The 17,265-nt window shown below is 33.2% G+C and overlaps 1 protein-coding gene across 1 annotated transcript; it reads right to left on the bottom strand.

Annotated features, from left to right (window-relative positions):
* Positions 1 to 5,411: 5,411 nt before the first annotated feature.
* Positions 5,412 to 10,528, bottom strand: LOC134688171 (uncharacterized). The gene is made up of 6 exons (XM_063548643.1): positions 10,522 to 10,528; positions 9,789 to 9,896; positions 8,832 to 8,891; positions 7,112 to 7,210; positions 6,494 to 6,592; positions 5,412 to 5,557 (listed from the first exon to the last, which is right to left on the bottom strand). Exons 1-6 carry the CDS (start codon positions 10,526 to 10,528, stop codon positions 5,412 to 5,414), a joined length of 519 nt encoding a protein of 172 aa, XP_063404713.1.
* Positions 10,529 to 17,265: the final 6,737 nt, after the last annotated feature.

A 17,265-nucleotide genomic window follows, 5' to 3' on the forward strand; every position in this document is an offset into this window, starting at 1 on the left:
GTATATAGCATATCTTGTGTCGTCCAATGATCGTATATAGCATATCTTGTGTCGTCCAATGATCGTATATAGCATATCTTGTGTCGTCCAATGATCGTATATAGCATATCTTGTGTCGTCCAATGATCGTATATAGCATATCTTGTGTCGTCCAATGATCGTATATAGCATATCTTGTGTCGTCCAATGATCGTATATAGCATATCTTGTGTGGTCCAATGATCGTATATAGCATATCTTGTGTGGTCCAATGATCGTATATAGCATATCTTGTGTCGTCCAATGATCGTATATAGCATATCTTGTGTCGTCCAATGATCGTATATAGCATATCTTGTGTCGTCCAATGATCGTATATAGCATATCTTGTGTCGTCCAATGATCGTATATAGCATATCTTGTGTCGTCCAATGATCGTATATAGCATATCTTGTGTCGTCCAATGATCGTATATAGCATATCTTGTGTCGTCCAATGATCGTATATAGCATATCTTGTGTCGTCCAATGATCGTATATAGCATATCTTGTGTCGTCCAATGATCGTATATAGCATATCTTGTGTCGTCCAATGATCGTATATAGCATATCTTGTGTGGTCCAATGATCGTATATATCATATCTTGTGTCGTCCAATGATCGTATATAGCATATCTTGTGTCGTCCAATGATCGTATATAGCATATCTTGTGTCGTCCAATGATCGTATATAGCATATCTTGTGTCGTCCAATGATCGTATATAGCATATCTTGTGTCGTCCAATGATCGTATATAGCATATCTTGTGTCGTCCAATGATCGTATATAGCATATCTTGTGTCGTCCAATGATCGTATATAGCATATCTTGTGTCGTCCAATGATCGTATATAGCATATCTTGTGTCGTCCAATGATCGTATATAGCATATCTTGTGTCGTCCAATGATCGTATATAGCATATCTTGTGTCGTCCAATGATCGTATATAGCATATCTTGTGTGGTCCAATGATCGTATATAGCATATCTTGTGTGGTCCAATGATCGTATATAGCATATCTTGTGTGGTCCAATGATCGTATATAGCATATCTTGTGTGGTCCAATGATCGTATATAGCATATCTTGTGTCGTCCAATGATCGTATATAGCATATCTTGTGTGGTCCAATGATCGTATATAGCATATCTTGTGTGGTCCAATGATCGTATATAGCATATCTTGTGTGGTCCAATGATCGTATATAGCATATCTTGTGTCGTCCAATGATCGTATATAGCATATCTTGTGTGGTCCAATGATCGTATATAGCATATCTTGTGTGGTCCAATGATCGTATATAGCATATCTTGTGTCGTCCAATGATCGTATATATCATATCTTGTGTCGTCCAATGATCGTATATAGCATATCTTGTGTGGTCCAATGATCGTATATAGCATATCTTGTGTGGTCCAATGATCGTATATAGCATATCTTGTGTCGCCCAATGATCGTATATAGCATATCTTGTGTGGTCCAATGATCGTATATAGCATATCTTGTGTCGTCCAATGATCGTATATAGCATATCTTGTGTCGTCCAATGATCGTATATAGCATATCTTGTGTGGTCCAATGATCGTATATATCATATCTTGTGTCGTCCAATGATCGTATATAGCATATCTTGTGTGGTCCAATGATCGTATATAGCATATCTTGTGTGGTCCAATGATCGTATATAGCATATCTTGTGTCGTCCAATGATCGTATATAGCATATCTTGTGTCGTCCAATGATCGTATATAGCATATCTTGTGTCGTCCAATGATCGTATATAGCATATCTTGTGTGGTCCAATGATCGTATATAGCATATCTTGTGTGGTCCAATGATCGTATATAGCATATCTTGTGTGGTCCAATGATCGTATATAGCATATCTTGTGTGGTCCAATGATCGTATATAGCATATCTTGTGTCGTCCAATGATCGTATATAGCATATCTTGTGTCGTCCAATGATCGTATATAGCATATCTTGTGTGGTCCAATGATCGTATATAGCATATCTTGTGTGGTCCAATGATCGTATATAGCATATCTTGTGTGGTCCAATGATCGTATATAGCATATCTTGTGTCGTCCAATGATCGTATATAGCATATCTTGTGTCGTCCAATGATCGTATATAGCATATCTTGTGTCGTCCAATGATCGTATATAGCATATCTTGTGTCGTCCAATGATCGTATATAGCATATCTTGTGTCGTCCAATGATCGTATATAGCATATCTTGTGTCGTCCAATGATCGTATATAGCATATCTTGTGTGGTCCAATGATCGTATATAGCATATCTTGTGTGGTCCAATGATCGTATATAGCATATCTTGTGTCGTCCAATGATCGTATATAGCATATCTTGTGTCGTCCAATGATCGTATATAGCATATCTTGTGTGGTCCAATGATCGTATATAGCATATCTTGTGTGGTCCAATGATCGTATATAGCATATCTTGTGTCGTCCAATGATCGTATATAGCATATCTTGTGTCGTCCAATGATCGTATATAGCATATCTTGTGTCGTCCAATGATCGTATATAGCATATCTTGTGTCGTCCAATGATCGTATATAGCATATCTTGTGTGGTCCAATGATCGTATATAGCATATTTTGTGTGGTCCAATGATCGTATATAGCATATCTTGTGTGGTTCAATGATCGTATATAGCATATCTTGTGTCGTCCAATGATCGTATATATCATATCTTGTGTCGTCCAATGATCGTATATAGCATATCTTGTGTGGTCCAATGATCGTATATAGCATATCTTGTGTGGTCCAATGATCGTATATAGCATATCTTGTGTGGTCCAATGATCGTATATAGCATATCTTGTGTCGTCCAATGATCGTATATAGCATATCTTGTGTCGTCCAATGATCGTATATAGCATATCTTGTGTCGTCCAATGATCGTATATAGCATATCTTGTGTCGCCCAATGATCGTATATATCATATCATGTGTCGTCCAATGATCGTATATAGCATATCTTGTGTCGTCCAATGATCGTATATAGCATATCTTGTGTGGTCCAATGATCGTATATAGCATATCTTGTGTCGTCCAATGATCGTATATAGCATATCTTGTGTGGTCCAATGATCGTATATAGCATATCTTGTGTCGTCCAATGATCGTATATAGCATATCTTGTGTCGTCCAATGATCGTATATATCATATCTTGTGTCGTCCAATGATCGTATATAGCATATCTTGTGTCGTCCAATGATCGTATATAGCATATCTTGTGTCGTCCAATGATCGTATATAGCATATCTTGTGTCGTCCAATGATCGTATATAGCATATCTTGTGTCGTCCAATGATCGTATATAGCATATCTTGTGTCGTCCAATGATCGTATATAGCATATCTTGTGTCGTCCAATGATCGTATATAGCATATCTTGTGTCGTCCAATGATCGTATATATCATATCTTGTGTCGTCCAATGATCGTATATAGCATATCTTGTGTGGTCCAATGATCGTATATAGCATATCTTGTGTGGTCCAATGATCGTTTATAGCATATCTTGTGTCGTCCAATGATCGTATATAGCATATCTTGTGTCGCCCAATGATCGTATATAGTATTCCTCTTTAAGTAGTGCCATAGTGATTGATATACGTGAAAAATCTGCAAAACTGATTATCATTCGAGTAATAAACTCTATAAGATTCAACGACTTCGATAAATGTCATTAATAGAATCACGCGTAATCAGTAACAAGATACAACATGTAATACGAAATCGTGATTAGAAAAACCAAAACGACTATAATCAGTCCAATAGTTGTTTGCCTGCTTTATCGACAACTTCTTCTTCAACAAGAGGGTTGTGATTTCTTTACTGTTTTTTTTTCTTGAGTTTTCTCTGCTATATGTATATGGATATTTTAATATATGGTGGTTGGGCGTTATACTTGTTGGTATCTACAGAACTTTTTTCAACTTCTGTCGATTTTATAATGGACGGATACATATACATCATTTATACATGAACATTCTGATTTATTTCTTTGCTATTTGCAAGGACGGTGAGATGACATTACGTAATTAACGAGTACAGAAGGGGTGTTATAGAATCAATGAGGAAATCAAATCAAATATGAATATCCAGACTGTTGAAATAGAAAAGATGTCAATAATTGATGACAATCATTAACGTGATAACTATGACATTTGGTCTAGTTAATAAACATAATTTGTATTATAAATTTTAACAGATATAATGTTTATCCCAACGTAACATAATGTTGATGAAAGTGGAGCGAAAGATACCAGAGGGATGCTCAAAATTTTATCAAGGTTGTCAATGCTGCTGAGTTCCTATTTTTTTCTGGACCTGGTATATCGATGGATATAGTTCGCACTGTCGGTTGACCGTGATAAAATAAAACATTTTTTTCGACCTCAAACGCGCGTTACGTCTCGATCAGTAATGATCAGATCAAAACAATTATTAAATAAAACTAAGATATGAATTTGAAGAAAATTAAGGACCCCAAAATTCCAAAAGTTTGTGTCAATGCGGCTAAGGTGATCTATGCCTGAGATAAGAACATTCTAAGTACTTTGAAAATATTCATACCTTTGTAGACACGAATTATATGAAATGACCACATAATTGAAATGCAAGTCAACACAGAAGTCATGACTACTAGGCTGGTGATACCCTCGGAGACATAACGTCCACGAGCAGTGGCATCGACCCAGTGTGTAAATAGTTATCAATGGTACCAATATTATGATTTAATAACCAAAGCGTGTTTCGTCTACATAAGACTAATCAGTGACGCTCAGATCAAAATAGTTATTAATTCAAACAAGTGCAAAGTTGAGATACATTTAGTACCCAAAATTAATAGCTGACTACGTTGTATGATTATTGTTATAATTGTAGGCTGTACGGTAAAACGTAAGTCACAAAAATATTGAGCTCCTAGGTAAATTCAAAACGAAAAGTCCCAAATCAAAAGGCAAAATCAAAAGACAAAAGACATGAAAAGAATGAAAAATAACTGCCATATTCCTGACTTGGTACAGGTATTTTTCTATGTAGAAAATGGTGGATTAAACCAGGTTTTAAAGCCAGCTGGACCAGTACTAGTGAATAGAAATTGGTATTATTTCACAAGGAAATTATGTGTCCATAAAATTGGAGATAAATGCTTCGATTGACACAATGAAAATAAAAACAAATCATTCAATTCCCAGCATTCATCTTGTGGGATTTTACCATCACATCATGATAAATATTCTTTAAAAATCAAAAATCAAATAATTTGTGAGCATTTAATATAGAGCTCAAAATAAATAAAGTAAAAGCAATTGCTTTCATCTTGGTACCATATCTCTTTTCTATTGATCAAACATCTTCAAACAAATAAAGACGAAACAGACATTATAAAGCAGCCAAGATTCCATAGCAACACTGATCTCCCTTGGAGAGAACCATTTCTAGATGCTCTTTGTGTTGTGGATTTTTCTTCAGTGACGTCCCGTGTCCAATGAAAGTACGATTCTGAAAAACAAGAAGCAACTAAATCATTGATAATCGATACACTTTTTATAAAAGCAAACATCAAATGTTACATACTTTACATGATCTCCTTCTTGAACACTCAGATAATTTTTTAGTAATTAACTTCACGTCCAGATTTATATTTTTAACTTTTAACTTTCGAAAGTCTTTGAGACATTTCATCGATGAACGGTGGTTTTATAGTGTTCTTTTTTTATTATGACATCGTTACCGAATGTGGATTCGAAATTTATGCAAATAACGAATATATAGCAAAAGAGGGGCTTGCTCTTTTGACGCACCCATTCTAACTACGTTTGGAACTCGTGTGTTTACCTCAGTTATTGTTCGTTACCTTGAGTTTATCATTTTTGCATCACACCTTTTCCGAGCCCTCGAAAACGATGCTTTTTAAGTTTTTGTTCATCAAATGTTTTATTTTTCAATTTTCGTTGAAAATATAAAACATAATTTGATATATGCTTACTTTCTTATCCAGCTTGAAAATATGTGATCATTAGATAAAAACATGCCATATTCTATAACGGCCCTGGTTTCAGCCTACGCTCTATACCAAGCCCTCTGGGTCGATACTGGTATTTACGCCTGATACAAGGGACGATACGGAAAAACATCGGTAAACAACTGTTGTTGTTTTTATAAAATGAGATCGGGTGCAGTGTCGTATACCAGTTCTTATAATTAAGGCGCGAGTAGTTTTCAAAAACACCGTTACACAATAAGATTTGAGAATCATATTCATATTCAGAAAATATCAGTTTTCTTTATTGGTTTTAGCTTTGAAGCAATATACTGTGTATCCAAATTTTAAGTGTACGCACTATATTTCTACTTAAACATGTTAAATGTTATCAAATTTTTTGATAAATCTTTTATTTCAAGAATGTTTTTTCCATATCATATAATTTTGATTACCTGCAGTTGTCGACATCGTGTTAATTGTTAGACCATTCTTCGTAGAGGGTGAAAAGGATAAGGGCTTATTTTTTCCTTCACGTTTTTCTTGTAAATCCACTGCAATAAGTAAATATATATGAACTATTCAAAATTGAAAGTACCTTTCATAATTCTTAAAGTAGAGACAAAATTATGACAATCCAGTCAGCAATAAATGGCAACCACTAGATTGGAAAATTCGGACTTGCTTTTTTGCGTTGCGCGATTAAACGTGTTTTGGTCTACAAATACCACCAATGACTTGTGAAGTTTTAACCACATTAATCAATAACAATGGGTTTAACTCATCAGATCGATACTGAAAAAACTGATTTACCTCTATGTTTGACATTTTTCACCTTTTGTGTCTGTATGTGTTGTTCACATATCGTTGTTAATGAAATGTAATTTGATGCGACTGTCATACATGTGAAAGGCTAATCTAACTATAACACCAGGTGCAATCCATCATTTTCTGCATAAGAAAATGCCTGTACAAAGTCAGGAATATGACAGTTGTTGTCCACTTTTTATTACATCAAATATTTTCGGAACAAAATTCATTAAATATTATCATTACCATATACTATTTCTTACCTGCAGTTGTCGACATCGTGTTCATTGTCGGAGTATTCTCCGTTGAGGGTGATAAGGATAAAGACTCATTTGTTCCTTCGTGTCTACCTGGCTCATCCACTGCAATAAATAAATATAAATGAATTATTCAGAATCGAAAGAAACCGTAGTTAATTCTGTAGTTGATATCTGTTTAATTTTTGAAATAGTCTGTGACGAGTAGTGCACAGTTCAGGATCCTTCTGTTTGTCAATATCATTATGATGGTTCAAAGTGGACCATTTTCTACATTAGAAAATGCCTGTACCAAGTCAGGAATATGACATTTGTTATCCATTCGTTTGATGAGTTTGGACTTTTGATTTTGCCTTTTGATTTATGATTTTCCTTTTGAATTTTCCTCGGAGTTCAGTATTTTTGTGTTTTTACTTTTTTTCAAACGTGCCACTGTGTCTGTGAGAATACTGCACACAACAACTGAACAATGGTAACGTGACCTTGGTGGACACCTTCGCTGTGATATTATCCGCTTAATAGCTTCAGTTATGGCATTATTCATTGTATTTTGTCTTTACATTTACTGTATATCAATTTGAAATATTACTACCACCTTCCAATGCAAAGTTGGCAGCCAGATTTAGCTGTTATGTTCCAGACCTTCTGTATTTTATATTTCAGCGAGACTTGTGTTTGCACTTGGTTCACAACTTTTTAGTAATTGGCATGCCTTACGCTTGTTGTAAGGATACGTGTCGTGCACAAGATAAGTATCGAAAGTGTTTTACTGCCACACTCTGAATAGCTATTAGGACACTAAAAGTATCCGAGGCTAGAATTCACATCCTAGCCAGTGCTTTGAAACTTGCATGAATTGAATATCCAGTAAGGATTCATATAACTGTACCATACACATTTTTTTTTATATTTGAAGAAAAAGCTTCACTTTAACAGTAATGCCACCTTTTTTATTTGCACTTTTTGCATATAATTGCAGCTTTTGATAAAACATTAGCCATTAGTTATATTATCATATGAGCACAAAAGAATCAAAAGAATATTTGAAGGACCTGATATGTCACAATTCCGTTAACTATAAGAAACAAAACAATGATCTGGAGTCGATTTATAAAAAAACAACTAAAATTGATATAATGTCATACACAATTCAGTATACTAACGACCGATCTCAGTCCTAAGTCTTTTTGTGAAACCGACTCCAGTATTATATACAAGTACGAAAGTAATTTGAGGGTCTTAATTAGACCAAGCCATACAGTTGTTATTGAAATATGTAAAGCCCGTCGTAATAAACTAATGTCAGACTTGATATCGTCGGCCTACGATTTATATGGTCAACAGGCAATTTCCTCATATCGTAGAAAAAAATTGAAAACTACATAATAATTTGACAATTAATAATGGTTTTTTTCTTAAAACGTGTCGTAATGAATTCGTATCAAATTATATTTTTCCGTGAATTTATATGCATCTTGGCACCAATAGTAAATCTTTACACAATGCGCTAGTGATAACAAATACATGTAGACCTCTACATGTCATTAAACAAAATTTTACATACCAAGACCAAACAGTAAACCTAGATATCAACAAAAGACTGTGTCATGGGCGCATGATTTGCTTGTCGTATTTCAAAGAATATATATATATATAGCTTCATAACCGTACTGAATGTCATACTAGAAATTTATAAATTAAAAAAAATAAACGACGTTTAACATACCATTATCACCTGATAGATCTTCATCGTCCGTGCTGTACATTTCTTTTGGTTCTGGGTTCACTAAAAATATATTATTTAAGGTTATGACTACAATGGTTGCAATTAATTACCGTTATTCCCTAGTGAAATGGAAACCGAAGACGTTGCATCGATGCAAATTATAAAGGTAAAAATAGCATTTTATACTCTATTTCCATAAAACTATCCTTATCTGTACATGTTCATGTCATTCAGTAATTATCGTCTTTTTTATATTTCAGAATAGTTGTTGTTTATTGTGTTGAATTGTTACCAGGCCGTTAGATTTCTCGGTTACATGGTATTACATTTTCCTTGATGACCTTTTATAGCTGACTATGGAATACGGATTTTGCCACTTATTTAAAACTGTAACAGATTAAAGCACATAATGGAAAGCTTGCAAAAAAGTGTTATCTACAAGAGTTTGAATATCACTATTTATTGTATCCATTTGCTGCAATCTTTATTGTTACAATTGTTTGACATATTCAATCAAACTCATCTTTTGATTTTTGCTAAAATCAAATACCAAATTAAATTCAGATAAAGAAAAATGGTAAGAACTACATTGTTATTTTATATTTAAACACGTCATAGTATTATTAAAACAAAATGATTTGTGAGGTCATTGCAAAATTGTTAAAATAGCAAGGAATGTTAAGTAAGTGTTATTAAGATAAACATGCTTTGATGATAATCATAACTGTACCAACACGTTAGGTTGAGGTGTATTATGCGCCGAATTGATATCCGTAAATTTAAATACATGTACTAGAATCCTACGTGATGAACTGGATCACCAAAAAACGGTAAACTATCAAGAGGTTCGATCTGATCTTGAAACACTGGTTTAAAAAAAACATAACATAACTGGGTGTTAGAATGTGTGATACATTGAATACTACACGAACAAAACTCATATCACATCACTTTTACCTGCAGTTGGCGATAGCGTTTTCATTGTCACATTTTCTTCTACATTTGGTGGAAATAATGACAACGACACATCGATCTGTGTTTCTACATTTCCAGTGTGTACGTCAACTGAAAAAAATATATATATGAATTAATTTTAAACGCAGCTAACATCAGTGAAACAGATATTACAAAACGGTCAAGCAATCATGATGACCTCTGTAAATGTTGCGATTTTAATCTACTTTGTCAATATACTAGTAATTCAATACCTGTACCAAAATAGAAATAATTCAGTTGTTTTCCATTTATTAATTTGTTTGAGCTTTTGATTTTGGCACTTGATAAAGGACTTTTCGTTCAGAATTTTCCCTGAAGTTGTTTCTATTTTAAATTTACATTTTGGATAGACGGATCTTAAAGTCAGGTTCTAATAAGAACATTCCGTATTAACAAGGATATTGCCTAAACTGATGTCATAAAGACACTTATTGGCAAGTGATTGTTAAAAAAAGCAAATTTATTATCTTTATCATCTTCAATTCAGAAAAGATGTAAAAAATACGTGATTTCCAATACCCAATATGTTGCTTGTCAGGTCGTGGCAATTTGAAATGAATTTAAAAAAGAGGTGCATGAAACAATAGTGATAATAAAAACTGATGAGTCGAACCGACTTCGAAAGCGGATTATGTAAAATGTGAAGAGTCAAAAAATAGTTTTATGGTTCAATAAAATCAAAAAGAATTATTACCATTCATTATGAATAAATGTCTATCAAAAAAAGGCTCAAAGAACTTTTTATATTATGTATCTTGACAATAATAACGTACAGTTGGGTGCAGACCAAGCATTATATGTAAACAGGCCTAAAAAGTTAACGCGGCATTTACTCGCGTGTACTTCACATGAACACCGCGTTTACGCTGCTTTAACTCCGAAATTTAACTAGACATAAATTTACCGGGTGTTTACTTTCGCGTTTACCTCCGCGTTAACGCGATAACCGCGCGTCTTCTAATTTTGTTAAAAAGGCGTGTCTTATTAAAAAATAAAAAGTAAACGCGCGGTTTTCGTGTAAACGCGGACTTAAACGCGAAAACCGCACGTCTTCTAATTTTAGTAAGAGTAAACGGGCGTTTACTTTTGCGTTTACTTAACGTAAAAGCGAGAAAGGTGTGTCTTATTGTTTTCTTAAAAAAAATAAACGCCTGTTTACTGTTTGTAGTAAACGCGCGTTAACGCAGATTGTCTTCGTATCCTGGATACACTGACCTAATATATATTACATAATAAGGTACATCAAAATATCCATCTGTCCATTTTAGATCAACATATTGACGATTGCATTTAAGGAAACAACACCCCTTTAATTGATTTATTGAAAAATAATTATTGCATATGTAAATTTTGAACAGAAAAAATAGAAAAAAATAAATAAAATCCACATCAACCCTTAAAATATAATGTATTTATGTTACGTTATTATACTACTGTCTGTGGAAGTCAAAAGGTTGTTCCTTTTAAATCCCAATATATTATGTGTGCGCCTGTCTAAAGTGAGGAACATGTATTTCAGTAGTTGTGGTTGTTGCTGTCTATCATTTAATTGTTTTCCAAATATGTTGCGTACACAACATATCATAAAAGCGTTAGTTGTCTCGATTTAATTGTTTTATATCTATTGCAAATTTTAGAAGACCGTCCTGTGATATTTAGTTGTTATAAACAATGTTGATAGTTGTATCAGCGGCAGTCATACCCGATCTTTTGTTGGTTTATGTATATCTGTAAAGAATTATTTGTAACTATAAATTAATTAATGGTATTGCACAGAATTATTTCGAAATGGAATAGAAATAAACCTTGCCTGAAGATATTTCTGGAAAGTTAGTTTTGGTTGAAGTCGTAATCACTGTAGTTGTGGACTGACGGTTTCTATTTTCCACCAATGAACGTGAATTATAATCTGTTTTTTGTACTGAAATTATATATAACAAAACTTATGATATACATAGAGGTGATGTATTCAAGTGTGTCAGATTACCTAATTTAGATAACGTATAAATGACCTATAATAATAATACGATATTAAATTTGAACAAGAATGATATTTTTTTCATTATTACAAAAATTCAATGTGTATAAATATATAATAATATCATATATTGTAGTACGCCCCTAGATTAAAACTGACGAGGAAAGGTAACACACGTCCACTGAAAGCTTTATTTTTGTAGAGGTGGTCGTGTGGTCTAGCGGGACGGCTGCAGTGCAGGCGATCTTGTGTCACGATATCACAGTAGCATGGGTTCGAATCCCAGCGGGAAAAGAACCAAAAATTTGCGAAAGCAAATTAACAGACCTAACATTGTTGGGTTGATGTTCAGACGAGTTGTATATATACGGTATATAGTGGCCTTCCGAATACTGTTTGCTGCAAGTTTATTGATTTCTATTTGGTAATGAATTAATATAAAATAAACTTTTCTCACTTGTTTGGTCTTTTGGTAAAATTTGTTTGTGCTTTATTTAGACCCTTCTACAACGAAATTTGTTTAACATGCACATGTAAACAAATTGCAGTTTTATTCATCGACAGCATAGGTTTGCACATAGTTTAAGTTTAGATTTATCAATATTATTATATATAATAGTATTAGTGATCGCGATATAACAAAGAATGATATGATCGGGAACAAAACTTATTTACAGGTAGCTAAACAAGGTATATAGATGTGAACAAATTTAATGTGAAACTAGTGTACATTACATTAAACCAAATGTAAACATGTTTACTGTACACGGCGTTTGGTGTGAACATGGCCTAATACTACAGCGAATTTCAGTTGTTTCCTGGAAGTATATTGTTTTTAAAAAAGTGCCATCTATGAGGTTCCCGTAACTGCATAATTTCAGATCACAAATATTGGTTACAAGAAAAAAAAAATCTAGATTAAAGATTATAAAAAGATTTTTTTAAACTTCAGTTTTTTTTTCCAGTGTACCAGTATAAACTAAAAACAGTAATTTAATCGGTTTCAAATATTTGGAAATATAAAAAAAAATGGAAAAATAAATTGACATCAATAAGAAATAAAAACAATCTATAAATTTCAAAAAGATATTTAAATCAAATATATGATGGTGTTATTATGAAAATAAAATTCTATAAATTAAATGAAAATAAAATTGAATCAGAATATGTTTTGAAATTTTATATTCTGTAAACGCATCTTTTGATAACTATTTACACCACTGGGTCGATGCCACTGCTGGTGGACGTATCGTCCCCGAGGGTATCACCAGCCCAGTAGTCAACACTTCGGTGTTGACACGAATATCAATAATGTGGTCATTTTTATAAATTTCCTGTTTACCAAACTTTGAAATTTTCGAAAAACTAAGGATTTTCTTATTCCAGGCATAGATTACCTAAGCCGTATTTGGCACACCTTTTTGGAATTTTGGATCCTCAATGCTCTTCAACTTTGTACTTGTTTGGCTTTATAAATATTTTGATATGAGCGTCACTGATGAGTCTTATGTAGACGAAACGCGCGTCTGGCGTACTTTGATAACTATTTATACAGTGATACCGATTTTTTTTGATTTTTTAAAATTAATTAAATTCAAATAGCAAAAATCTCAACAACTACCTCTGTATATTCCGTTAAAAAACATATTATATTTTAAATCTTTAAATAAAAAGATCACTTTTGAAAGGTCAATGCAAAGTTTTGGGATATCAATGAAGGTTCGGTTAGTGTTACTAAAATTAGTATGAATCGATTACTTTTATAATTGTATCAACAAATTAGGTTTGGGTTGGTTTTTTTTGTGCCGATCTGATTTCCACAAATATTAATACTTGAATACGATGTGATGATTAACTGTGATACCAAAAGGCAGTGAAATAACGAGATGTTCGATTGAATTTTAACACAGGTTTTCAAAACACATAACGTTACAGGTGCCGAAAGCACAAACAAAATGAAGCCGCATGTTCGCCTGTCAGTTTGACTCAATTTTAGCGTAACAATATGATAACTGATATAATAGTCAATGGTTGTTATTCCCATTGCATAATCAGACAAAAATACAGTATTACATGAACATCACACAAATTACGAATACATTTCGTGCACACTGCTTCTAAAAAGCCCAATAACGGAATATATTTACCGATGAAAGACCTAATCCTTCTGCCTTTATTTCCTTTTATTTCTTTCTTTTCGCGTAATAAATCATTTGTGAACTACGTACTATTTAAATATGAATGCAATTTTAATTCAGTTTGAATTCTGAAGTATAACAAAATTTCTGTTATTTACATAAAGTTGTAAATAACCTTATTTGGTCTTAGATGCATGATTTTTTTGTAAGTTATTATTGGCTTTGAACTAGCTGTAAGTTAACTGCGAGTACTCTCAGATCTGTTCCTAGTGTCTTTTTCTAGTTGGGATTTACAAGTACCCGGCCACGTTCACTTGTATTTTTGTTAATCTGATGAGTTAAGCCTTTTTCAACTTATTTTATAGTTGAACTTCGTTCTTATGTTGTACTGTTATACCAAAGTCCCAGGTTAGGGGAGGGTTGGTTTACTGCAAGAATGGTTAATCCCGCCAAATTATGTGTGTATGTGCCTATCCTAAGTCAGAAGCCATAATTCAGTGGTTTTCATTTGTTTATGTGTTAATATTTGTTTGTCGTTCATTTTTGTGTACATAAATAAGTTTTCCTGTTTGAATTGTTGTACATTGTCATTACGGGGCCATTTATATTAGACTGTGCGGTATGGGCTTTGCTCATTGTTGAAGGCCGTACGGTGACCTATAGTTGTTAATTTCTATGTCATTTGGTCTCTTATGGACAGTTGTATCATTGACAATCATACCACATCTTCTTTTTTATAACTATTTAAGGATTCTACAAGTATCAGAATTATATTTGGAGGACGTTTAAATATTCATCGAAGAATTTATAACTCTCTACAGTTTATCTAACAGTCTTCAGTAACCTACTTCTAGTAGTTTAGGTATGTAAAATGCTCTCTTAGAGTTTGTGTCGTTGGTTGCTGTCTCTCAGAAACATGTAAGTTTACAATCTTTCATGTTGTTATAATTGTCACACAAAACTGGTGTACTAGTTTCTTGTTTAACAAATCACATATCTTACAACCTTTTGGATGATAGCTCTTCACTTTTTATATAAGCTTTGGATTTCAAATATTTTGGCCACGAGCATCTCTGAAGAGACATGTATTGTCGAAATGCGCATCTGGTGCAAGAAAATTGGTACCGTTAATTTTATTACAATACACAATTACATTGTTTTTCAAATATGACAACCTAAATGAATAAGAATCAATGCTATTTTACAAATTAAAATTCTACAGGATGTACCAAAGTCATACATTATCATTCCATTTGATAAGCAAAATTATCAAGGGACATAAACTCAGTTCGTCTGACTTAAGCAACTCTCTCGTAAACAGATCCTGGTGTTAGAAGTTGACTTATTACTTTTTGATTAAAGATTTAAGATTATTAAAAAAATGCTGTGTGCATGTAATAAAATCGGCCGCATGTGGTATGCGTTTCACTCATTATTGAAGGTTGTACGGCCACCTTTGGTTGTCTACACCAACGTTATTTAACCAGTTGAGTTGTCTCATAGTCAACCAATCCACCTCTATAATCTGGTCCAAGATTTAAATAATTCAAGATGCTTTTCAATTATAACAGGATTTATAAGTAAAAATCAATGCTATACCATAAATTGAAATCCTACATTGTGTATCAAAACTAACACATTATTCATTGTCAGTTGATAAACATAAATATCAAGGGACATAAATCAGTCCTAAGGAATTAAGTTGCAGGACAGCCCACTTCCGAGCCACTCTCACTTAAGCAGATCTTGATTTGATACGTTGAGTTACTACGATTGATTGTAATTTTGTGAGACGCTGTTTATTGCAAAACTTGAATGGTTTTGTTATAAGTTAGGCCGATAGGAAGTAACCATTAAACTTCAAAAGGCGGGAGGGTATTGTTTTTTTTTTTGCACGAGTCAGATTTTTTTGTTTGTCTATCAACTCATTTTTCCCCGTCAAAACTTAACCACATAACGTATAGGAAAATCTGGATTCAGAATATTTTTGTTTTTGTCATCTGCGTGACCACAATATATTTTTTCCCTTCAAATTTGGTGTCAGAATTATTTTTAGAGGAAAAATACACCCCGGCCCTATTTGCGATTACATGTTTATTACCTTAATTTTTTCAATTGAAATGGGGTTTTTTTTGGTTTTTTTATGTCTGGACCTTTTATTACATAAGGATCAATTTAACACCGCAAACTCATGTGACAAAGTAAGTTCTCCTTCAAAAATGTCCTATAATTTCAACTTTTTCAATTTAAGGCTGGTAAACATAAGGCGGAGGGATCTAGATAGGATGACAAATTTTGTCCTGCCCTTTTTATTGTTCGTTTTATTCGGTTCGGCCTTTTTTTATTAGATTATCCTGACCTTAATTTACATCAATTGTCAATCTGCCCTTTTTTGCAAAGTTTCGCATTCTGCCTTTCTTGAATCAAAATTCATGACCTGCCTTTTTCACAGTTTCATCTTATACCCCCCTAAAATCAAATGGTAGCTTCCTAACTACGTTTTATTGAAATGTTATGAGACGTAGATCATGGCAAAACTTGAATATATTTTTGTTATATAAAATTAGGCTTTAAGTTTCTCCAATTGAATTATTTCAGATTTTTCATTTCGGGGCCTTTAAATTAGTTTAATAACACAATATAGCTTGCTGTTTGGTGTGAGACAAGGCTCCGCTTTGAAGACCGGCCGTACCCTGATCTATACTGGTTTACTTTTATAAATTGTGACTTGGATGGAGAGTACGTTGTCGACTCGCAATGGCACTCATAAAACATATTCCTATATCTTTATACGCAATATTGGTTTTTTTTTCTCACTGTTGAAGGCCGTACGGTTGCGTGTGACTGTGTGTTTTGATATTGTATTGATACTCCAAGTTGTCTTCCTATTGCTGATGTTTGTGGGTTTTATCTGTTTTTATTTTCTTTTTGCGTAATGCATCCCGTGAACCATTTAAGTATGATGGCATTTTTTAATTTCAAAGTAAACACAAAATATTCCAGTTATTTTCATGAAACTGTAAATAACCTAAGGATCCTCCAAGTATCATTTGAAACACAGATTTCGTATAAATGTCAAAAATGTTTCGCAGAATATATTTAATGATTTTAAGTAATGCCAATCACTCACATGATGCTTTTCAGCTAATGAGCTAGAAGGCACACACTTGTGTTACTTTTGTATTAGTTCTTCCTTTCAGAAATGACTTCTCAAAAGCCTAGTACATTTTTAATATTTTGTTTTATACATATCATGTTTAATGTTTGCAACTAAAGAGATATATTTGGAAGGCGTTTAAATATTCTATCGCATAAGTTATAG

This window comes from Mytilus trossulus, chromosome 10, assembly GCF_036588685.1.
Source record: "Mytilus trossulus isolate FHL-02 chromosome 10, PNRI_Mtr1.1.1.hap1, whole genome shotgun sequence".
Taxonomy (NCBI): Eukaryota; Metazoa; Mollusca; class Bivalvia; order Mytilida; family Mytilidae; genus Mytilus; species Mytilus trossulus.

Excerpts from the sequence above, each read along its gene's own strand:
- LOC134688171 (XM_063548643.1), bottom strand. Across the intron at positions 8,892-9,788 it reads AACGCTATCGCCAACTGCAG|TGAACCCAGAACCAAAAGAA; the intron begins GTAAAAGTGATG and ends ATATATTTTTAG. Across the intron at positions 5,558-6,493 it reads CACGATGTCGACAACTGCAG|AATCGTACTTTCATTGGACA; the intron begins GTAATCAAAATT and ends CTTGTTTTTCAG.